General features: G+C 37.5%; 3 protein-coding genes across 4 annotated transcripts; 1 reads left to right on the forward strand and 2 right to left on the reverse strand.

Moving 5' to 3' along the window:
* Nucleotides 1-2,876: 2,876 nt before the first annotated feature.
* LOC106655560 (ankyrin-1-like) lies at nucleotides 2,877-6,018 on the reverse strand. Of its 2 annotated transcripts, XM_023459024.1 has the most exons (2): nucleotides 4,515-6,018; nucleotides 2,877-4,076 (listed from the first exon to the last, which is right to left on the reverse strand). In XM_023459024.1, exons 1-2 carry the CDS (start codon nucleotides 5,760-5,762, stop codon nucleotides 2,913-2,915), a joined length of 2,412 nt encoding a protein of 803 aa, XP_023314792.1. In that variant the 5' UTR covers nucleotides 5,763-6,018; the 3' UTR covers nucleotides 2,877-2,912. The 2 variants fall into 2 exon arrangements, with proteins under 2 accessions (XP_023314792.1, XP_014231506.1); XM_014376020.2 differs by having other exon boundaries at nucleotides 2,877-6,018.
* Nucleotides 6,019-9,272: 3,254 nt separating this feature from the next.
* On the forward strand, nucleotides 9,273-11,092 carry LOC106655568 (S-phase kinase-associated protein 1-like). Its single transcript, XM_023459025.1, has 3 exons — nucleotides 9,273-9,305; nucleotides 10,263-10,529; nucleotides 10,828-11,092. Exons 1-3 carry the CDS (start codon nucleotides 9,276-9,278, stop codon nucleotides 10,981-10,983), a joined length of 453 nt encoding a protein of 150 aa, XP_023314793.1. The 5' UTR covers nucleotides 9,273-9,275; the 3' UTR covers nucleotides 10,984-11,092.
* A 4,671-nt stretch (nucleotides 11,093-15,763) lies between these two features.
* Nucleotides 15,764-17,735, reverse strand: LOC106655565 (S-phase kinase-associated protein 1-like). Its single transcript, XM_014376025.2, has 3 exons — nucleotides 17,631-17,735; nucleotides 16,381-16,647; nucleotides 15,764-16,072 (listed from the first exon to the last, which is right to left on the reverse strand). Exons 1-3 carry the CDS (start codon nucleotides 17,658-17,660, stop codon nucleotides 15,914-15,916), a joined length of 456 nt encoding a protein of 151 aa, XP_014231511.1. The 5' UTR covers nucleotides 17,661-17,735; the 3' UTR covers nucleotides 15,764-15,913.
* Between the last annotated feature and the right edge of the window lie 7,980 nt (nucleotides 17,736-25,715).

Raw genomic sequence — 25,715 nt, forward strand, 5'->3', positions numbered from 1 at the left:
ATTTTCAATGAGATATTTTAAGCTGCGTTGTTACTACGTCGAAAGATTCAAGCACTGTGAGACTAACGTTCATATTCCGAATCTTTTATATCCTAAAGTGTAGGCGGTCAAGCCATCTGGTGTCGAATAGTGGGGAGAGGCAAAGAGTCATTTGTACGGCGAGACACACTTTCACATGTTCATTCTCATAAGAAAAAGATCGATTCACAGATTATTTTAATGGTCGTGGACTAGGCGTAAATGCTGCTAAAGCAGCCTTTTTACATCGACAGTTAAAGTTGAAATTATGGCTGTGCGAGTACTCGAAATAACTCGAATCGTCGAGTTCGAGTCGAGTACTCGATTTTTTGAGTACTCGAGTTTTTTCGGGTACTCGAATTTTTTCGAATAATCGAGTTTTTTGAGTACTCGCAATATATTAAAGTTTTTAATAAATAAATGATAAATTAATAGTCTCTAGACCGACTCTCTTTGTGTGTACATGCTTATAAATTATAAATTATTCACAAATGTAGAATTTACAATGGTTAAATGTAGCCTATATCTAAATAGCGTTTTTTATGGATATTTAACTCTATGGATATAGATCTGAATGGGGTTGAAATAGTTATTAACAATTTAATTTTATATATACGGCAATATCTCGTAAAGTATTGAAGATAGATTTAAACAATTTCATATTATTTCATTCTTCTCAAAAAACGAAGAGATTGAAGTGTAACTACGTGCTCTGGGGCTTTCTTTTTTCGCGGCATAGGCCTGTATACTATTTTTCATACACAGTGGTCCGAAAATTGCTCTTCCCGCTTTGCGCAGTGGCAGTGAAGTAGTCTTTTTCGGGTCGCTGGTATGAAAAAATATAAAGAGCGGATATACAGTATTATTCATGTACAACTTAATTTTCTAACAACTGCTGAGCAATCAAATCACACACAAATAATTATTTGCAGAATGTATACGCATTAAATGTACAGATGCATGGATTTTCAAAATATTTTCAATTCCACTTTCAAGCGTCACGTAAATCAATTTTCTCATCGTTTCTTCAAAAGTTCGAGTTTGTGCGTGTGCGATAGGCTACAGTATCGCATCAAACTTAACGAAGAAAGCCAACTCGCGTTCAGTCTATTAAAATTTTATTTCCAACTCGCACCTCGCGTAAGGTATATGCCTCTATTTTCGATCATGTCCCTATATTCGATAAGTAATTATATAATATTAAAAACTTAATAGTACGTAAGAAAAATTTTTTTAATAATTGGCAAATGAATACATTATTCAAAATCAGATATCAAGTTTCAGTCCTATATAAAAAATCGATTTAAATTTGATCGAAATTAGAACCTAACTGATCGAAAATAGGGGCGTATACCTTACTAAAGTCTCATTTTTCGGACATGGACCCGCTTTGATTATCCATGATGCGCTTATGCAGGATCACGATAGGCGATGTAAAACGTTCGCTAATGATCAGTTGTTCTCTTTACATTTTACTGGAGTTTAACGTTTACCTTGAATTGGAATATGATTTTCAAGAAACTGCAACTCCCTGTGGATATTGCTACATGTTAAAATATACAAGATATTCATGATAGTACACGGAAAAACTGGCGCTCGGCTGTGAGCCGTACAAAATATTCATGCACCTCATGTAGCCGTGCGTGCTCATGAAATAGCCGTGCATGCACAGGAAAAAGCCGGGCATGAGCAGCGCAGCGCTCATCGCGCGTCGGTCGCATAGCACGGCACTTATCGTCGAAATTACTCATTTTCTAACTCGCTGGAAAACCTCCTAAACGTACTTACAAGAAATATGTGATATGCTATATCGATGGAAAATTTTCTCAGCTTTTTGATGGTGTGCTCAAATTTTCGGAAAAAACTATTTTTCTCCGGAAAATTAAAAAAATTAACTTTTAACATTAAATATATTAAAAAGTGTAATTTTAAGATTTTTCAAAATAGTCTAGAACGAAAGCTGAGGAAATTTCCCATCGATATGCAAGTCTTCATAGTGTGAAAATAATTATTACTTATTAAACCACAGCGATAAACGTGTAAAAACGCGTTTTTACACATTCATCGATGTAGTTCAGCTAGTAAAAATAAAATGAACCATCTGGAAAATGAGAATTCAGACGGAAATTCTCTCAGCTTTCGATCTAGACTATTATAAAAAATCTTAAAATTACGCTTTTTACTTTATTTAATGTTAAAAGTTTATTTTTTTAATTTTCTGAGCGCACCATCAGAAAGCTGAGGAAATTTCCAATCGAAATCGTAGGTCACATATTTTTTTTAAGTAGGTTTAGGAGGTTTTCAAACGAGTTAGAAATTAAACAATTTTGTCAAAAAGTGCCGTGCGACCGCCGCGTTAGGACGCTGCTGCTCATGCACGGCTTTTTCTTGAACATGAACCTAAAACTCATGCTCTTAGCGAGCACGGCTCACAGCTCGGCGCCAGTTTTTCCGTGTAGTAGAGAATAAAGCATTTGGGCTGGATCATATTGACTCGGTGTATTCGTTTATTTTTTCTTGCACATCGTGTCGATATTTTGCAGTCTGTTCTCCGATCCGATGGCAAAGTTGACTGGAAAAGGAAGCCGGAGATTCTGAATGATTTGGTTTTGACTGAGCTTTATTGTAATTAATTTTAAATTTTTTCAAGGAAGCTTTGAATATTAACTCAAATGGTTATTTAACATACGATAAAAAAATATAAGAATGGGAAAGCTAAAGGATTCAAGGAACAAATTCAACATGTGAAACTTTTTTATGTTTTTTTTATAGATATATTTCTGAAATAAAATTAAAACACGAATAATTAAAATCATAAAAAAATAAAGCATCTGTCTCCCTCGCTTCTTTTATTAGTTTCGTGCGAGGATAAATAAAAACCTTCTTAATTTTCACTATGCAATTTTCAGCCTTTTTTCGGCACATTTCGATACAGTTGTTGTTGTATTTTTTTCGTTGTCCTTTTGGAGTTCGATGCTAGCCGCCAAGCAAATGTTATGTAAATCTTGGTTCGCGAGCTGGTCGACGATAATTTCACAGATCTCAACCGGCAGCCGATATTGTATCAACTGCATGAAAGAATCCAGCGCCCAGTCGCGAAAAAATCCTCTCGATATTATCTCGCACAGACGCACAGCGCAAGTCTCAACGCGACAAAAACGCAATTTCCCCGACGCCAATTCCGTGTAATCTTGATACGTGAGTAATTTCGCCGCCTGTTTGGGTTGCAACCGGACCAGATCGTACAAAGACAGATTCGGTTTCACCATCTTCTTCTTCGCTCGTTCTGCGAACTCTTCGTCGTCGTACCAATGTTTTTCGAGATCCGACGATTTTTCGAACAATCTGCATTCGGCGAACGCTCTCATGATGGTCAGGGCGTCGCATCGATCCAATTCATACCCTCCTCTCTCGAGACGTTCGACGGTGGCCAGAGCCCCAGATGCTAACAATATCATTCCATCATAGCTCAATGAACCCTCCAACGTGTCATAAATCTCTTCGAAGTGACTCTCGGCGGGAAAAACGAAGCTAGCCAGATCAGCTCCACGATCCAGGAGAAGATCGACGGTATCCGTTCGAAAATTCATCACAGCCCGTTGCAGCGGTGTCAGGCCCTTCTTATCTTTGACGTCGACTCGCACCGGCTGATTCAATTTGTCGTTGACCTCGAAGAACAGCCCCGCCAAGTCGTCATCGAATACGCGTCTGTTGCAAATAATATGCAGAGGAGTCGTTCCGTCCTCATTGGCCAAATTAGGATTGGCGCCCTTTCTCAGCAAGAATTCGATTTTCTTCTCGTTTCCGGATAAAGTAACCGAGTGTAGTGGCGTGTTACCCTCGTTGTCCTGTGCATCGACCTGCACCGTCCGATCGAGTTTTTTGTTGATATTGAAGAACATCGTCAATAAGTTAGCTCCTTTCCATTTGCAAATAATGTGCAAAGGAGTCAATCCCTTCTCGTTGGCCGAATTGGGATCGGCGCCTGTTTGAAGCAACAATTCGGACACTTTCTTGTCGGTGTTGCATTTTATAGCCAAATGTAGTGGTGTGTTGCCCTCATTGTTCCAAGCATCGATCTGCACCGACTGATTGACTTCCTCGGCGTTTTTTAAGAATAACTTCAAGCGAGAAACGCTTTCTTTTTCGCAGATAATGTGCAGAGGAGTCGATCCTTCCTCGTTGGCCAAGTTGACATCGGCTCCTTTTTTCAGCAGGAATTCAGGCACCTCCGGGTCGGCGTTGAATTGCAGAGCCAAGTGCAGTGGCGCGTTGCCGAACTTGTCTCGGGCATCGAGCCGCACCGACTGATTGACTTCCTCGGCGTTTTTTAAGAACGACTTCAAGAAAGAAACTCTTTCTCTTTTGCAGATAATATGCAGAGGAGTCGATCCCTCCTCGTTGGCCAAATTGGCATCGGCGCCTTTTTTCAGCAACAATTCAGGCACCTCCGGGTCCTTGTTAAATCGCAGAGCCAAGTGCAGTGGCGCGTTGCCCAACTTGTCTCGGGCATCGAGCCGCACCGACTGATTGACTTCCTCGGCGTTCTTTAAGAACGACTTCAAGAAAGAAACTCTTTCTCCTTTGCAAACATTATGCAGGGGAGTCGATCCCTCCTCGTTGGCCAAGTTGACATCGGCGCCTTTACTCAGCAGCCATTCGGCTGTGTCACTCAAATTGTTTTCCAGAGCATAATGCAACGGTGTGTTGCCCGTCTTGTCCTGAGCATTGATATTGACTTGCACCGGCTGGCGTAAATCGCCGCTCAGCCCGAGTAGCCACTTCGCCAAGCGATCGTTTCTCATGCAAATATTGTGCAAAGGTGTCCGTCCCATCTCGTCGCAAAAATTTAGGTTTAGGTCGCCGCCTCTGCTCAACAACGATTCGGCCAACTTCCAGTGGTCATTGGCCAGAGCCACCTGCAACGGTGTGTTACCGAACTTGTCTCGGGCATTTATATCCAACGTCCGTTCGACGTCGTCGTTGATATCGAAGAACGTCTTCGCCAAGTCAGCATCGCCGTATTTCCAACTAATAATGTGCAAAGGAGTCGATCCGTATTTGTCGGTCAAGTTCGGATTGGCTCCGTGTTTGAGCAGCAACTTGATTACCGTGGCTTTGGCGCGTTTTGTAGCTAGGAGCAGCGGCGGATCGACCGATTGATTTTTCGCGACGAGATCGGGATCCTGGCCGAGTTCTAAAAATCGCTTGATGACTTTGTTGCATCCGAATTTGCACGCTATATGGAAATGGGTAACCTCGGACTTGACGTCGGTGTAATTCGCGTCGAATCGGTTGTAAATTTCAAAAAGCTCGCGCAGTATAGCCTTACGCTCGGATACCTTGAGGTGCTTCGATACGGCCGCGTGATGCACTGCTGTAGTGCGACGCAACGCAGGCTTGCCGTCTTTATCGACTTTGGGCTCGTCTTTGTAGCCGCAGCGTGCCACGAACTCGATAATTCGTTTTATTTTCGATGCGTCTATCTTTTTGTTCTTTATGAGATCCGAGAGAAGTTTGTCGATGTTTTTGGGCTTGATAATCTCTTGAAGATTTGGATGCGGGCCTTTCCAATTAGAGACTATGTTATAAAAATTATCGTAATATTTTAGTCGATTAGCTGCGAACTTCCAATTGACACTTTGTCGTAAATAATTTAATTGTTCCAAACGTATTTTGGGTTCGATCTGGCTTTCGCCAACACCACTGGAACATATGTCGGATTTATCTTCGAACGAGGCCATCGTTTTTCACACTCACTCAGTCGCTGATAATAAATAAATTTTCACTTTTAATCACTTGCTACGGTCAATGAGACTTTAGACATTGGACTTAATTTTTGTACTGTTCACATGGCAACGTCGTAACCTGTATTGACTATATGCCTGCACACTATATAAAACGATTGAAAGAGAGTGAGAACTACGCGATTGAAGTTACATAAGAGATGAAAGTGACTCGAGCTGTGTATAGTGACTAATTATACACTACTACATTACTATGCTATACTACACACATGAATAATTATTTACTGAACGTATACGAATCGAATGTATAGATGTATGGATTTTCAAAATATTTTCAATGCCACTTCCAAGCGTGACGTAAATCAATTTTCTCATGGTTTGTTTAACAGTTCGAGTTTGTGCGTGCGTGATAGGCACTAATACTTTTAATTTTATTATCTCGAGTGTTTTATTGTGTATGTGAAATGCACTGTGCTGTTTGTATACAATGTTTTGCATAGTTTTTTTTGACATGCACATGTAACTTTTATGTATTTTTATCTCAATAAAAGTTTGAACTGAATGAAATTATTTTATTTAACATAATTTTCCACCAAAAAACTCATTCAAGTTTTCTTATTGCAATGTATGATAACGATTTTATTTTTTTAATTGGTAACCATTATCTAATGTAGCCCCTATAAGCAAATAATATATTTATTATTATAATTAAAATCAAAAAATAACCATTTGCGTTTTTCTGATTCCACATGAAATCATTACAGGAATTTCAACAGATAATAAATAAATTGATAGCGAGTATAAAAATAAGTATTATTAATGATTTAAATTTAGCCTCATAACTATCATGGACTCTTTATATTAAATAGCTTTTGACGCCCAATTAAAAATGTAATATATCAGTTGAAAAAATTCTAGATTGTAAAATTATTAAAAAATAAGACATTTTCTTGAGTAGTAAAAATCACCAATAGTAGGACACCTCGAACAGCGCCACTGTATAGTGGGACACGCGTCAGACCAAAAGTGGGACATAATAAATACATAAGAATAAATATGTTTTTTATTGTTATTAATCTGATTCCGAAATTTCAACAAAAATTATGTTAATAAATACAAACTGATAATAAATCATTTTAAATAACATTAAATCGTTTCTTTTTTTATTTTTATTTTACTCTGTACTGCTTTCAATTTTTCTTAATAAATTGAAAACAGAATGTAAACATACCTTCAGTGGCTGGTACTTTTCAAGGTTAGGATACTCGATCACCAAAGACGTACAAGTCTGCGCAAAATTGGCTCATATTTACCCTGCTTTTAATTGAATAATATAATAAGTATAATTGTCTAAAAAGACACACTTTTTTATAATAGTTACGAATATACACTTACTTCTAATGGATGCAGATATTATATGCTACCCTAAGCGACAAAGCGAACTGCACCGCGGGGCGTATAGCAAATATGTTACTTAATGTGTCCTACTATAGGACGTATTGCGAAATAACTGCACGTAAATCAGGACATGTTGTTATAAAAAAAATATACTATTATTTGTAAAAATAACAGTACAGTCGTGTTCCGGGAAGTCAAAATATTGAATATAAAACTTAACATTACCTACTTTATATTTGACTTTTATCTTTAATTTACAAAAATTGAGTGGGTACTTTTCCACCCAGAACTAAGATTTCGCACCGAAATTTCTCCCCATCAACTTCGTCGTTACTCATTGAATTTTCATATTTTTTGAGTAAGTGCAAATAAAAAGAGCGTTTGAGATATGCATTATAGAGATTCAAATGAATGATAATTCATATGATTTATCGTTGTTTTTATAAATTTTCATTGAAGAAACTACTTAAAATCGCAGGTGTCCCACTTTACGACGGATTTTCGCATTGTCCCAGAATTGGGTGGTTTACCTTACATTATTTTACAAATTTTAACACACTATTTTAACATATATTCTATAAACCTAACGCATTTACACGCTTGCAAACGATAACGCGACACTAACGCTTACTAAGGGGTCGCTCGCTTATTTACTTATATAAAGATGAACCCTCCTTATATACCAATCTAAAAAATATTTCGTCACTTGCGGAAACGAAAAAATAGTTGACGAATGCCCTCTAGCGGCTAAACCCTAGGCTCATTTTTTATTACGGATTATTAAATCAATGAAATATTTCATAACAAAATTTTGAATGAAACTAGTTTCATCAACTTGATGAATCAAGTAATCCTAACAATGAAGCATTTCGTCAATTTAGTGAAATATTTACTTGGCATATACCAATGAAATGTTTCGTTGTTTTGATAAAATATTTCGTAACAAAATTTTGAATGAAACTAGTTTCATCAACTTGATAAATCAAGTAATCCTATCAATGAAGCATTTCGTCAATTAAGTGAAATATTTACTTGGTATGTCTGCCAATCAAATATTTCATAGAAGTAATCATAATTTTATTAATTTTATTTATTCATTTCATTCATTTTATAAAATATGAAATATGAAATGATATTTCATTGATTCAATCACTTCGTGATTGTTTCAATGAAATTTTTTTCTCAGTGCAGTTGTTGGAAAATTAAGTTGTACATAAATAATACTGTATATCCGCTCTTTATATTTTTTCATACCAGCGGCCCGAAAAAGACTACTTCACTGCCACTGCGCAAAGCGGGAAGAGCGATTTTCGGGCCACTGTGTATGAAAAATAGTATACAGGCCTATGCCGCGAAAAAAGAAAGCCCCAGAGAGCACGTGGTTACACATCAATCTCTTCGTTTTTTGAGAAGAATGAAATAATATGAAATTGTTTAAATCTATCTTCAATACTTTACGAGATATTGCCGTATTTATAAAATTAAATTGTTAATAACTATTTCAACCCCATTCAGATCTATATCCATAGAGTTAAATATCCATAAAAAACGCTATTTAGATATAGGCTACATTTAACTACAAGAACCATTGTAAATTCTACATTTGTGAATAGTTTATAATTTATAAGCATGTATACACAAAGAGAGTCGGTCTAGAGACTATTAATTTATCATTTATTTATTAAAAACTTTAATATATTGGGAGTACTCGAAAAACTCGATTATTCGAAAAAATTCGAGTACCCGAAAAAACTCGAGTACTCAAAAAGTCGAGTACTCGACTCGAACTCGACGATTCGAGTTATTTCGAGTACTCGCACAGCCATAATTTCAACTTTAACTGTCGATGTAAAAAGGCTGCTTTAGCAGCATTTACTCCTAGTCCACGAACATTAAAATAATCTGTGAATCGATCTTTTTCTTATGAGAATGAACATGTGAAAGTGTGTCTCGCCGTACAAATGACTCTTTGCCTCTCCCCACTATTCAACGCTAGATGGCTTGACCGCCTACGCTTTCGGGTATGAAAGATTCGAAATATGAACGTTAGTCTCACAGTGCTTGAATCTTTCGACGTAGTAACAACGCAGCTTAAAATATCTCATTGAAAATATGGCTTCAAATCAAGAAAACTCTAGCCAGGTAAGTTTTTAATTCAGACGTCGTAGACAATTAGGTTAAATTATTTGTCAATTAGTTTAAATTCCCAACACGTGCGTGTATATGTTGTAACGCGTGTAGAATATTATTTCTAAATAAAATAGAATAAAGGTCTAACCCACGGAAAAAACAAGCCCCAGAGCACGTGCTTTACTGACTCGGCCACTAATTACAATTCCTTTTAGAATATTTTGTTTTTCATGGCCTAGAGCAGCAATATACTATTGACAATAACTTTACCACACCGTTTCTGTTCCGATTGTTACATTCAATAGTAAGCAAAGAGACTTTTGAAGAAGTTATTGAAAAAGAACCTGTACTTGAATTTTACGCAGGAATTCATTATTTTTAAAATAGGCTTATCTCTTAATTTATCAGAATTTCATATGTAAAAAAAATTTTATAAAAAATAATTACCGTCAAATGTTGACAGCTGATCGCGTGATGAGCACGTGTTTTTTTCTTTTCACTGTCGAAATCAGGGTACCGACCTCGTGGCTTTATCCGTTGAACATTTGCTCTCACTCAATTATTGGATCGATCGTACTTTCGAAATGAATGTGCTGTGATTGGTCTTTGTATTTAGGTAGGCGGCACCCGATGCATCGAAGGCGTATTTTTTAAATTTCTGAAAACTTAATCAAGTTAACTTATTTTTATTGTATATTTATTCATAATAATTGTATACGTAGTGAAGAAATGAGTCTAACTAGATAGCATTTATTACCAAATACTACTAGTTAATAACTATCGGTTCTATTTCGAAACAAAATATAAATATCTATCATTTATTCTGATTTGTTTACAAGAATTTTTATTGTTGTTCAGTTTACAAAGTGTATAGGTGGTAAAAATAGGATAATATTACTAACTCTATTGCTACAATCAATGAAATGAATGTAAACCATTTGACTAATATCTTTTTTAATTTAATTACAGGTGCCAATCCTGCATTTGCAAAGTTCTGACGGAGTCGTTTTTGACGTGGAGTTAGCAATCGCTAAGCGCTCATATATGGTAAAAACAATGATTGAAAGTTTAGGCGAAGATAGCTTGGATGAAGTTCTTCCTCTACCAGATATTAAGTCTGATATTCTGGGAAAGGTTATTGAATTCGCTACTCATCATAAAAATGATCCCATGCCAAACCAATATGGCAAGAATGAAAAAACTCGAATGACAGAATGGGATCAAACATTTCTAGAGGTATTTAAGCAATATTAAGTTGGAATATTATTTTTATTGGAATTCAGTTGAACATTTTAACTTAAAATTCAAATTTAAAATCGCATGAGCAAAAATTATACCTTTGTTTGCTTTGCTGAATACTGTCATCAATACAACATCTATACCGGCTTATCCCGTAAAGTTACTCGTGGACCATGATTGAATTTAATAACTTGAATTATCGAAATAAGCTTAAAATCTCAATTGTTTACAAAAATTATGTGTACTACTCAACAAACCAGAAAAATTTTTATAATATTTTTGAATAATGTTACAGGTTGATTTGGACACTCTTTTTGAACTTACCCGCGCAGCCAATTATTTAGATATGAAAGATTTGTTAGATTTGGTAACCCAAGCAATAAGCCGACATTTTTACGAAAAATCAATAGACGAACTGAATAAGACTTCAGAAATATTGATGCCAAAGTAGAGAAGCTCATCCACCCTCTGCTTCTGATGATGTCAATACCTTTTTTCAAAATTTGATGAAATAGTTTTAATTAAATAAGAGACCTAGTTATAAATACTTATTGTTTATAATAAAAATTACTAAATAAAGCAGATATTCAACTATAAAATAACAAAATTTAATTATCACTACTGCTTTCATCTCACTCGCTAAGCTCGCTCGGTATTTTAGATGTTTTTTGAGAAATATTTGATTTCGATGTAAAAGAAAAAAAGTACTATAATATTTTTGCATATTATACAAGGTGTCACAAAAATATGAAAACCTCCTAAAAACGGGTTAAGGAAGTGGAGGCATAAAATCTAAAACCTCATATCCGACGCATTTTTTAATGGGGAATCTAATGGTGATCTTGGATTTGACCTTGAACCTAACCTCAAAGCTACAGCGACCCAATAATCGATTCTTCAAATGGAGACCCCTATTTTTTATTGCAAATTTGAAAAGAGCGGAAAATTTTACGTTGAAACATGTACTTCGTTTTTTTTTCAAGTTCATTTTAAGGGCGCTACAGGCTCAAATAAAGCTCCGATTAAACTTCAAATTAAGCTCAAGTAAAAACTTCATTTTCTAATTGTTGTCATTTTGCTGCTATTAAAACGAACAAGTAACCGATTTCTTCGTCTTTTAAAGACGCGTTCAACCATATAACTTTGTATAGGTTTTTTTTTAAATTTTTTCTGAAGTTACAAAATGTAACGTCCAACCTCTTGTGTCGAGCTCGAAACTACATTTGTTATTATTTTTTTATTTTGTTAAGAGTTACACATACTAGACAAACTTCAACCCAATGATAGTTATACGGTCTTAAAGAATACAAAATTACTTTAAATTTGGTATATTTAAAAACTCTAAGTCCTTTAGAACTGGAGATACAGCTGTTTAGAGTTTTACTGAAAATGAGAGTACTAAATCTGTGAATTTATCATAGATCGGATATGGTTTGCATTTCATACTCGTTAAGATTGTTCAATAATTATGTAATAAACTAATTAACATACAGCATAAATACAACGGTGATCATATGATGACTTCAACTAAATATTTAATTAATTTGTATCTTCTTTACAGCTGGAACTAAGAATAAGTTACTATCAAATGTACCACACTATGTTAAAAATATGACTTCGAATTATTTTTCAACAAATGTATTAGATTTACCAGTATATTTTAATCAACGTTACCAAATATTTTTTGGACAACATTAATAGCGATGAATTACACCGACTAAAAATTGTTAAAAAAACTTTTCAGACACTATTTCTTACGTACAATTTAATGTGCTTTTCGAATCCAGGGTCAAAAAAGTACGATCGCTAATGTGTATCTACATGCGAGGGCACTGAGAATACCGTATAATATCGATCAACCTTTATTCCCGACTTTGTTTGCGACTCTGCATTGCTTTTACAAGATTGACCTGCTCGAGGCAAGCAGGGTGATGATTATTCGAATCGTCAGGCATCATTGATTTATAATACGCGCTCTTTGGTATTAATGATAATAAACTCTTAACGTTTGGCCAAAGGGAAAAAAATGAAGACGACTCGTCCGATGATTAACGTCGAGTAAATAACGTTCAGCCGCGGACGTAGCTAGCTCGTTTCGAAGGGCGAATTTTTAAATTTGTAAGCACCGGCACTTTCCTGAAAAATTATCATTTCTTCCGTCCACATCGTGTACGTTTATATTTTAACACTTTATATACAATTCGTCGACGTACGTCGTTGTGCACAGGGAAATGCGCGCGTGCTCGCGTACTAACGAAACCAATTAGCCGATGCTACACTGCAAAATATATATAACGCCGTATAAGCTCGTGGGTTCTCGCGTCGGTCAAAATCTAAGAGCTTGCAAAAATTGTTGCTCCATCGAGTACGTACACACACGCACACACGCGCGTTCTGAATAAAATCACTCGTCCACGCGTATACGCTCGGAGTGCAGCCGCGCATAATTATCGGTATATACTCCGGAGCGGGATGTGCATGCTGCGGCACATCCGCACATTTCTCTCTCACTGCCGAATGAAACTTGGCTATAGCGGAGGATCGTAATCGTCGAGCGAATGTGTGCTATTGCCAATGTCGTGACAGTCTCAAGAGGGGTTGGTGGTGTACAGATAGTAACTATTGCCGCCGCTGATGCTGCTGCCAGAATATAGTGTCTACGTATGCGTGTGCGCCAACTATGCATTCATCGGTTCGGAGAATTGTTCGAGCTTGTTTAATTGACGCTCGTATCCGTCGCTGCGCTCTGGCTCGTCGCTATTTACGCTCGCGCTTTCACACACGCCTATGTAACGTACGGCATGAATCGCAAAAGGCAAAACTTGGTCTGTATACTCGATAATAACGTTGATAATAATAATAATGATCGTTTTGCGGACAGTGTTACTGGCAGGAGCTTTCGGTGCTCGATCAATTAAACAAGCACCAAAAGATATTTTTCGATATCTCTCTCTCTCTCTGCTGTATTTGATTTTTACGAAATTCTCGTTATAACTTGGTCGGCTCCGACTTGTATCTCGCTTTAAGCTCTATATAACGATCGCGCACGATGCCATATATATGCCGCATAGACGAGGCAAGGCCGCCACCGCGTTCAGTTCATTGGAAAGGATACTTGCTATATAGCTCTCGCTATCGCTGCTGCTGCTGCTGCTGCACTCACGGAAAATGTCCAATTATCCATCCGCAAAATTGAGTATCGAGCGATATAGGCGTTCTCTATCTCTCTCTCGGGTGGAAAAAAAGCGCGTCTAAAAATCTGGACCCTTGCCAACGAGCCTTTCGTCTGCATCATGGAATTTTTATAGATTTATATATACCCCGCACCGATTCTCGTTTCACGAGGGCACACCGGCAGCAGCGGCAACGGCGGCAGCAAAGGCAGCAGAATGCCAGAGAGTCTCTCTCTTTTTGGCCGCAAAGTTGAATCTCGACTCGAATTGCTTGGCGCATTATTAATGGCTGCTACTGCAGACAAACGATGATCTGTTGGCAGAGAAAGATGAGCGTGTTTTCTGTCTCTCTCTCTCTCTTTCTTTCCCTTTTTGCTCAGGGCTGGTATATAGACTCGAACTGTGCCGAGCTTGCACACAACCAGGCTCGCTGGCGGTTGGCTATTATTTCTGCAGAGTCCATTAAAAAACTATACGGCACTGCGCTGTATATATACGCGATTCGTTATAGAGATTTTCTTTTCTTTTATTATATACGATACGTTCGTAAAGCTGAAAAAAAACATAGCGCGTGTGGTATACAAACTCGTGTAATTCGTATACGCTTTTCTGAAGGTGTGCAGGTACGAGTATGCGGTGATCGATTTTTTTTTTCAAACACTTGCATTACAATTTTTTCAATTGCGCTTGAGTATAGTTCTCTTTATTATATTTTTGAGGCACCGTGGAAATGAATGCCCAAATTGAGATCATTTAATTCAGATGATGTCGGACTTACGAATAGAAAAATCAAAACTCATTTTGTAAGTGTATTTATTGGAACAATACAAAAACTAATATGTAATACATGGCAAAATATATAATAAAAGTCCCTGCGGAAATCGATAATTTTAGTTTGAGCAAGTTTTAAAAAGTGTACAACATTATTTTCAAGTAGAAATTTTTTTGCCAATTATTGGCTTGAAATTTCAATAGTTTTGAGTTTAAATTAAAAAATGAGTATAAAAATTAAACGTATTTCAAAGGTATTAAAAAAGTTTATTTGAGTAAATCTTCTAAAATTTTAATATTTTACTATAAACTATTAAAGGGAAATATTTTTTACAAGTAATTCAGAAACCTGACAAAAGCAGGGCTTATAAAATTCGGATGAGGGCCTTCGAAGATTTAAAAATGTAAATGTTGAATCTAAAACTGCTATATAATATTTTTAAGACAATATGTGTTCCTAACTTTGGTTAAAAATAAGTTTTTCGCCATTTCAAAAGAGGCACTCAGCGTTATCCTTTTCAAAATGTCAAAAACTAAAACGGGCAATATAAATTATGCCATTTAAAGCAAAACTATTAATATACCACGCAAATTTGAATTTGAAAATTAAAAATAGGATGAGTTGAATTTCAAAATGCATAAAAATGCCATAAAATGGATGATTCATGTATGAATTCGAGTTTGGATACCACTACAAGTTGTTCTCAAGAACATAAAAATTGAAAAATTTAACAAAAACAATTCCAGGAATGCCAATTTTTTAGTTTCTCCCCTAATATTGTAGAGTCGACACAAATATTAAAATTTCACGAGATTTGCTCATAAAGCTATATACTTTTTTAAATGGTTCACCTGATAAATAATTTCATCTGGTTTTATAAACTTTCATACATGATAAAATATGATGTTCGAACACTGTGCATATCAACTCTCGCGTTATTGGAAGCTGCCAGAATAAAATAAGGCTCAACAAAATTGAAACATTTTTTTAGGTAGATACACATCAATCATCTGTTAATTTGATGAACCTGGCATTTTGATACGTTTTATTAGCTATTTTTTCAAGTTAGCAACATAATAATACGTAATTACTACAAAACCCACAAGAAACATTCCTTTTAAAAAGCAGAATTGTCGCGAAAGTGGACTTGGTATATATAATATATAGAACTATTATAGTACTTTTTTTCTTTTAAATGAAAATCAGATGTTTCTCAAAAATAGTCTCAAACAGCGAACGAGCGTAGCGAGTGAGGTTATAGCGCTAGTGTTAATTAAGTTATGTTATTTCACTAATTTTTATATCTGCTTTATTTCGACATTTTTATCATGAACAATAAGTATTTATAACTAGGTCTCTTATTTAATTAAAACTATTTCATCAAATTTTGAAAAAAGGCATTGACATCATCAGAAGCAGAGGGTGGATGAGCTTCTCTACTTTGGCATCAATATTTCAAAAGTCTTCTTCAGTTCATCCATTGATTTATCTTTAAAATATCCTTGGCCTATTGCTTGGGTTACCAAATCTAACAAATCTTTCATATCTAAATAATTGGCTGCGCGTGCAAGAGAAAAAAGAGTGCCCAAATCAACCTGTAACATTATTCGAAAATATTATAAAAATTTTTCTGATTTGTTAAGTAGTACATATAATTTTTGTAAACAATTGAGATTTTAAGCTTATTTCGATAATTCAAGTTATTAAATTCAATCATGGTCCACGTGTATACACTACTAACTTTACGGCATAAGCAGGTATAGATGTTGTATTGATGACAGTATTCAGCCAAGCAAACAAAGGTATAATTTTTGCTCATGCGATTTTAAATTTGAATTTTGAGTTGAAATGTTCAACTAAATTCCAATAAAACTAATATTCAAACTTAATATTGCTTAAATACCTCTAGAAATGTTCGATCCCATTCTGTCATTCGAGTTCTTTCATCCGTGCCATATTCTTTTGGCATGGGATCATTTTTATGATGAGTAGCGAATTCAATAACCTTTTTCAGAGTATCAGACTTAATTTTTGTTAGAGGAAGTACTTCATCCAAGCTATCTTCGCCTAAACTTTCAATCATTGTTCTTATCATCATTGAGCGCTTAGCGATTGCTAATTCCACGTCAAAAACGACTCCGTCAGAACTTTGCAAATGCAGGATTAGCACCTGTAATAACATTGAAAAAGATATTAGTCAAATGGTTTACATTTATTTCATTGATTGTAGCAATAGAGTTAGTAATATTATTCTATTTTTACTACCTATACACTTTGTAAACTGAACAACAATAAAAGTTCTTGTAAAAAAAATCAAAATAAATGATAAATATTGAAATTTTGTTTCGAAATAGAACTGATAGTTATTAAGTGGTAGTATTTGGTAATAAATGCTATCTAGTTAGACTCATTTCTACACTACGTATACAATTATTATGAATAAATATACAATGAAAATAAGTTAATTCGATCACGTTATCAGAAATTTAAAAAATACGCCTTCGATGCATCGGGTGCCGCCTACCCAAATACAAAGACCAATCACAGCATATTCATTTCGAAAGTACGATCGATCCAATAATTGAGTGAGAGCAGATGTTCAACGGATAAAGCCACGTGGTCGGTATCCTGATTTTGACAGTTAAAAACAACACGGGCTCATCACGCGATCAGCTGTCAAAATTTGGCGGTAATTATTTTTTATAAAATTTTTTATAAAATATAATAAATAATGTCAATATTTTTGCAAATAGCTTCCTATTGAAAATATGATTTTTTCCTACTTTCACATATGAAATTCTGATAAATTAAGAGATAAGCCTATTTCAAAAATGATGAATTCTAACGAAAAATTCAAGTGCAGGTTCTTTTTCAATGACTTCTTCAAAAGTCTCTTTGCTTACTATTAAGTGTAACAATCGGAACAAAAACGATGTGGTAAAGTTATTGGCAATAGCAAATTGCTGCCCTAGGCCATGAAAAACAAAATATTCTAAAAGGACTTGTAATTAGTGGCCGAGTCCGTAAAGCACGGGCTCTGGGGCTTTTTTTTCATGGCTCAGACCTTTATTCTATCTGATTTCGAAACAATGCTCTACACACGTTACAACACATACACGCACAACACATACAACGTCAGAATGAAAAACTTACCTTGCTAGAGTTTTCTTGATTTGAAGCCATATTGTCAACGAGATATTTAAGCTGCCTTGTTGCTACGTCGCAAGATCGAAACACTGTGAGACTAACGTTTATATTTCGAATCTTTCATACCCGAAAGCGTCGACGGTCTGCGTCATCTGGTGTCGGATAGTGAGGAGAGGCAAAGAGACATTCGTACAGCGAGACGCTTTCACATGTATATAATATTATTTTTCTTATTATAATTATTTATTTATAATAAGTCACGAAGGACGTGACATCAGCAGTAATTCGGCCACATTTCTTTGATTCTCCAAAGCCAAGTGTAGCGAGGAAGCACCTTTTTTTTTAAGAAATAATTGGGATCTTGTCCGAGTTCGAGAAATTTTTGACGATTTCGTGTCAGCCAAACATGCAGGCCACATGAAAATGAGAGTAGCCGGATTCGTCCGTGTAATTTACGTCTGTTCTACACTGAAAAAATTTTGCACTGAATAGTAGATCTCTACAGCGTGAATACATCTTATATTCATCAAATGAACAACTATTTATGACACAGTGAACACAAAACAGTATACTAATATTTTGAAGGGAATCATTTGTCACTGTGACAAGAATTTGGCTTCACGCATGACGGTAAATTGCGATATCGACAATGCACATGTCAGAACCACCGTAAAGCCAACGCTCGAAAGCAATTACCGCTACGCATGGCACTATTTATTAGCTGGCTGGCTATAACATATATGTATACAAAACGGATAAATTAATTCTTTTCCGTGTAAACTTATTAGAAACTGTATCATTTGATACACATATTCGTGCTTATGAAGTCATTGAAACAAATCGCCACACTTATGTAGAGGTTCAATCACTACCCAAAACTTCACCATTGTTATTTGTTGAACTAGTTAATAAGAATTATGTTGTTACTAGGCATAACTTATAAGCGATATTTTTGTTATCTTTGTAAATAATATTGATAAGTACAATAATTCACGATTATTTTACTGTAATATTTTATAAATCTTTTTTTTTAAATAACAAAGTTTTTACAATATTATTCGAACATATAAAGAAAATAGGCTCGTTTGTGTAAGATTTTACTTAAATATAGTTCAATCGTCGAATCGACAACATGAAGTGCTTGATAATCGCGTTCACCGTGAACCTAAATCCCTGTCACCATCGTCGTGAACTTTTTACAAGTTAACTGTTGAATATAAAGTTAAGACACTATAGTGTGATATCAATAAAAGACCACAGGTGAACACGAATTAAGTGCAAAATTTTTTCAGTGTACTGTAAATTTTAAAAAGATCATGGACTATGGTTCGGAACTTGAATCTAATCGCGTGATGTACTGGTGTCGTGCGACACAACGATATCTCGCCGTTCGTATCAACTTTGGGCTCGTCTTTGTAGCCGCTGCGAGCCACGAAGCCGATGAATTGTCCTTCAGAATAATTTATGGAATCCAAGAAAAGACGCTCGATCTGTTTGCAATGCCGTGAACGTGTACTATGATATGTACAGAAAGTGACCAAAGCTGCAGAAAATAAAAGAAATTTTTAATTCAGAGTGGTGAAACATATGATGTGTAAAACACATGTGGCTACAGTAGGCAATAGGCCCCGCCGCTAATTCGATGGACTTGAATAATTTCTGATTTTTACTGATGTAAATGTCCCTATCCGTGTCGTCTAACAACCTGAGTAGTCACGGACATGCGAGAAAGAAAAAGTGAGAAAGTGAAACAGAGACGTAGCAATTAGTCTGCCTCAGGATATTATAGGCTTATATTGGAACCACGGGGTTATATTTTTGTAAATGAATGACACATTTCCGATCCAGTCAAAATCATATTCATTAAATTTGGGATGATTGCTTTTAATTTTTAGAGGTTCATGTTCTAGAGAAAGTTGTAACGATCCAAAAAGAGATATGAAACATAAGGATTGGACTGGATTAGGCCGGGAAAAATCGAAAAGTCCTAGGGCACTTGAAATAACCGACCAAGGAGAAGCTGAGGTCGATTAGAACGTGCTCTGGGGCTTTCTTTTTCCGGTACAGGGCGGTATGCTATTTTACATACCCTGTGGCCCGAAAGTAGCATTTTCCTGCCTCTGCGCTAAGCAAAATATTGTTATTTCAAAGCAGGTATAATCGAATTCAAAAGGATTTTGCTACCAGGGATAATAAAATAGTACTGTTTTCTAGAGCACAAACACGTTAACTTCACTAATACGGTAACATAGTGGTAGGTAACCTCTCATACTACAGAGCTCCAGTAACTATTACCAGCGCAATGAGTTCCGGGGACTGCTTTTTGAAATTTTCAGTGTGTCAACGATGACTGCAGCGACGCTTCGGGCTCCGCCCCCAACGCTCGGAGACAATGGATCTTATTCTCGGTGCAACCAATCGCTGCAGTACACGTACAGGCCTTTCACTCTGTACTCTGCTCCTTAACGCACATACTACCGTTGTTTCGTGGTCTCAGATCAGTACGAGTCACGACGCCGTAGCGAACAGGTAGCACAAAAAAGTTCTCGACTGTAACCAGTCGGCAGAAGTTAGCGATCGATAAGCGTAAAGGTATTCGCTCGCGAGTGTAGAACAATACGATCATGGACCAGTTGAGCAACAACAACGTCATCGACGAGAAGCTGCGGACTTGCCGCTGCCACAATTCGAGCAGTTTCTCCAGGCCAACATCAATTCTGAGAAAGGCGAGTCGATCCGTACGTCAAATGCTTGTCGATGATCGAGAGAATGATCCTCTTGAACGACAAAGACAAGCCGAAAGTCGACCAAGAGGGTAAGCCAAAACTGCAGCTTACCACGGCGGTGCATTTCGTGGCCAGGCGCGATGTATTCATGGAGAACTCCAAGATCCGGGCCCTCTTTCGAATGTACGACAGATTCGAGGCGAACTACGTCGACGAGACGGGCTTGAGCCACTTCCACGTGGCTTGCCGATTCGGCTTCTGCGACGTGGTCGAGCGATTCATCGAGGTCGGACAGAGTCCGAATTTTTCGACCGTTACAAACGGAAGACCCACCGGTGCACTTGGCTCTGCACCACGGCCACTGGAAGACGGCCGAATTGCTCTCGAGTCGAGGTCACGCCGTTCCAACCGCGACCAGCAGAGACGGATTGACGGCTATGCACGTGCTCGGTCAGAATCGGGAATGCGATACGGACTTGGCGCAGACGTTGTTGTACGGCGGCGTCGCCGTGCGAGTCGACGCTTGGGACAAATTCGGCAATACACCGCTGCACCTGGCCCTGCACTATGGCAACGCAAAGATGGTCGAGTTGCTGTTGAGGCACGGCGCGAACCCCAATTTCGTCAACGGCGCGCAGATGGCTCCGCTGCACGTCATATCGAGGCGGGACCGCTACGGCAACTTGGCGGAGCTGTTCTTCGGCGTCGCTGCGATTTTTTCAAGATAGAATATGAAGTCCGTACAGCGAGTCAAAAACTGCTTGATTTGGCTGTTTTGCGCACTCGCGCACACAGTTAAGGGATTTATCATGACTCGCCCCATACGTCTATCTTGCGCGCGGGGAGTCGCGAGTCTGCGACGTTTTCAATCGAAATAAGGGGAAAGCTCGGCTGTTGGCAACGCACACCCGTCCATCTGCGCGCGCCGTCCGTACAAAGCTATAACGGCTATCATAGATTTTCTCGATAATGAAATCGATGCCTCGTTAATTCGACCATATAATATCTAAAAAGCTTCGCGCGATACGCCCATACATTGCGGAAAATCGAAGTCGCGCTCGCTTCGGTATATATATATCTTTAAAAGCTTTGCCTTGTGCGGCACCTTTTAGGTCCTCTCGACGTTCCATACGTATATACATATATAAAAATATGTGCGACGGTGGCGTCAACCGAGCGGTCGAATACATATATTTGACACTTAATGGACAGCATATAAATGAAGTTTTAACTTTTGGTCATATAGGAGTGCGCCGACGACGACGACGTTGATGTTACATATTATATAAGAGCGCGCGCGCGCGAGAGAGAAAGAGATTATCGTTTTTAGAATATATCCCATCAGTAGGCATTAGAAAGTTTGCGCAGGGCGCGTCGAGATGAGAGCTGTATGTATGCTATGTATATATGCGAGGAGGAGCCCCGCGCGCGCGTCAGAGGTTTATTCGACGTAATCCTCGGGTCTCTCTCCCCTTATATACCTCTGCACTACACGCTTCTCTCTTTTGGCTCTCGACCCTTGGGGAGAGATTTTGACACATTACGCGCCTGTGCCGTAGGCGCTGTATATATATGGGTCAAAATAATACTTTTTTACAAAACCGTGCGCACGTATGTCACCGATCTTGACGCGCTTTTGGTATGTTATAGTACATGGTAAAAAGGTCCCAAAAAAAAATTTTTAGACCCCCTCCCCCCTCCTACCCCCCACTTCCGGTATAAACGTCCATTTTCGATCTATATTTTTTCTGAGGACATGAAGCAAGTAAAAAATCTGAAAAAATTCATAAAAATACTTTTCCACAATCCAAACAACCTTGAATTTTTTCAGATTTTTTGAGTGCTTCAGGCCTTCAGAAAAAATTATTGAAAATTTCAAAAATCGAGATACGGCGGTATGAGCCGATGTAGTACTCGGAAATTTTTTCAGTTATTTTTCGCATTAAAAAACATAACCTCAATTTTTTTCAGATTTTTTCAGATTACCTAACGCACCTTTTGAAGCCAAAAACCGATTTTTTTGACGAAAATAATTTTTTTAGGACAGTACGGAGCCTCGAAAAATCTGAAAAAAATTTTTTCTTGTTTTTTTCATCAAAATACGTAATCTCAAATTTTTTCAGATTTTTTAATTGAAGGCGATAGCTTCTAGGGCCGAAAAATGCTATTTTTAACAAAAAATGGTTCCTAGAACCCGATGGTTCCGGTGAAAAAATTTGAAAATATTTTTTTTGAATTCCTTGTCAAATTTTAATAAATTTTGACCGTTTCAAAAGTTCGATTGAAGCTTCCTAGCTCATTTTAGAGCATCAAACGAGTTTTATCATTCCTTAATGTCTTCAGAAACGTCTTCAGATATTTTGCACTAATCTTTGTCCTGCTCTAAAATGAGCTAGGAAGCTTCAATCGAACTTTTGAAACGGTCAAAATTTATTAAAATTTGACAAGGAATTCAAAAAAAATATTTTCAAATTTTTTCACCGGAACCATCGGGTTCTAGGAACCATTTTTTGTTAAAAATAGCATTTTTCGGCCCTAGAAGCTATCGCCTTCAATTAAAAAATCTGAAAAAATTTGAGATTACGTATTTTGATGAAAAAAACAAGAAAAAATTTTTTTCAGATTTTTCGAGGCTCCGTACTGTCCTAAAAAAATTATTTTCGTCAAAAAAATCGGTTTTTGGCTTCAAAAGGTGCGTTAGGTAATCTGAAAAAATCTGAAAAAAATTGAGGTTATGTTTTTTAATGCGAAAAATAACTGAAAAAATTTCCGAGTACTACATCGGCTCATACCGCCGTATCTCGATTTTTGAAATTTTCAATGATTTTATCTGAAGGCCTGAAGCACTCAAAAAATCTGAAAAAATTCAAGGTTGTTTGGATTGTGGAAAAGTATTTTTATGAATTTTTTCAGATTTTTTACTTGCTTCATGTCCTCAGAAAAAATATAGATCGAAAATGGACGTTTATACCGGAAGTGGGGGGTAGGAGGGGGGAGGGGGTCTAAAAATTTTTTTTTGGGACCTTTTTACCATGTACTATAACATACCAAAAGCGTGTCAAGATCGGTGACATACGTGCGCACGGTTTTGTAAAAAAGTATTATTTTGACCCATATACGATATAATATATATTTGCAGACTCGCTTCCCCCCCGTTCATCAAAAGCTCAAAAACGCGTATACGCCCGGCTGAATGTATTTTGCATTCGATAACGAGGATAGGCCCAGAGTCCGTACGTAGACTCGAGGGCTTGACGATTTAAAAACGACGAGATATCCCTCGCGCCCATTTGCTTTGTTTATCTTCGCACCGCGGTAATTGAAATTTTTTTCGTCCCTTTCGTCTTCTTCGTTTTTTTTTCCATTTTTTTTATTACCATCTCTGGACGAGTACGAGAAAAAAAAATTCATCGAAACGTCTCGCGCACTTCTCCGAGGCAGAATTCGTGAATAAGTTTTACAACGCTTTTGGCCGCTTGTTCCATGATATTACGTGTACGATATTATAATACATTCAAAGACATTAATTGTGCGAGTCTCGAGTGCTTCGTCGTCGAGTGGCTCCGGTATCGAACGTATTATACGTTAAGCTTATTCTCGACGTCGTCGTCGTCGTCCTCCTCCTCGTACGAATCGTGTCTTTACGGCCGTGCGAATGACACCGATGAGAAATTATATGATCTGCAGCGGCACGTTAAATACAATATATACACGAGCGCACACTTCTCTTGTGCTCATGTAGGTATATATATGGGGCGCTGCGCTGTAGGAGCGAGAGAAGAGGATTTAAAATATGCATTAGATTTGCGCCCGGGACATGCACGAGCTGACATTTTATTACGTAGGGCACACATACACAGACTGGCACGCACGATGTCAAATTTCTTATGCACACATATAGACATTGGCCCCGATAAAGCGCGCATACATAGAACGAAAAAAATAAAGGATGAAGGATAAATTGATGCGTTTCTGTCTCACTTGTACTTTGTAGCGCGCGCTTCATATGTATCGGTTAGGGGCTTTCATGGCTCTTTTTTACCCGATGATTTATGAGTTATTTTCACAATATTGCGCTATTGAATTTTATCGATAGAAAGAGAGAACGAAAAAGGATAGAGCGCGCAAGAGAGACATCGTTGGGTATATATGTGTATAGGAATTTCGCGCCCGTTGTCGAGCTGTTTTGATGTTACTCACTTTTAATGTATCTATATATATCGTCGACTGTAAATACATATAGACGCGAACTTGGCCGTGTCGCGCGCGAGACAAATACGCGTTTACGTTTCAAGCTGCGAAACTTTTCATTCGTCGGTACTTGTTATCGTATATATATATATGTATAGTTGATGACGGGGGCCACGAGTAGCCCAGGATTATAACTCGACGTTCGGGGATTGATTTTTGGATTTACGCTGTACTTTGTGTATCAGAAAGTTTTGCGCGCGCAAATTACTCTGCCCGACGCTGCTGCTGCGTTATATATATTTTATACGCTTGTACTGTATATTATCGTGCCGCCAGTGTAGCTCCGATGCCAGTCCTACCACTCCTCCAGCCTAAGAGCCGAGAGAGAGAGAGAGAGAGAGAGAGAGTTGACTAAGTACTTGAGTTATAATCTTCAACGGAAATACACGACGATCATGCTTACGAGTGATTCTGGACGTAGCGAAAAACAAACGCAAGAAGTATAAAAAATTAATTAATTCAAATTTTATTGATGAATTCGATCTAATTACTCCCAATGATTTCGATTATTTAGTATAAAATAGGCACCGGTGTCAATTTCTCGCGTTTCGACCCTTTTTTATCCAGCATACAATGGTCCATAAGTTACCGCTAGATGGCGTATGACCAAATATTTGAAACCTATAAGAGAAAAAGCAAAGTTTTACTATTAAGCGCAAGCGATTTTTACTACAAAGCATCTTATTGAAGATTTCGTGACTGTAAGTCGACATTACCTGTCGTCGGCATATTATACAAGAAGCGAAGGCGAGCTCGGACATTGCATTTCTCCGAGGAAACTCTCTCGCTCGTGTCTCTCCTACGCGTATAATATCGTTTCTGGAAAAACGTCCGATACACGTATTCCGACAGCGCGTGGAATCCTTTCAAACGTCAGACTTCGAGCTCGCGAGCGATCTTAGCTCCCTCCTGCATTATTATTACGTATATAATACATCCTCTCGAGCCTGTCGAATTATCGAAGGAACGTCGTGGGTATAAGGACCTTCGAAACGTCGCTACCGCGTACGACCCGCTCCGAGCCTCCGAGCTTTAATTGTCAATCTCTCTCTCGCTCTCTCTTCGTATCCTCGTTCTTCCCGCTGCCACGACGCAGGGACATGGGGGGGGGGGG

Source organism: Trichogramma pretiosum, unplaced genomic scaffold (genome assembly GCF_000599845.2).
Source record: "Trichogramma pretiosum strain Unisexual culture from Peru unplaced genomic scaffold, Tpre_2.0 scaffold73, whole genome shotgun sequence".
In the NCBI taxonomy this organism is placed as follows: Eukaryota; Metazoa; Arthropoda; class Insecta; order Hymenoptera; family Trichogrammatidae; genus Trichogramma; species Trichogramma pretiosum.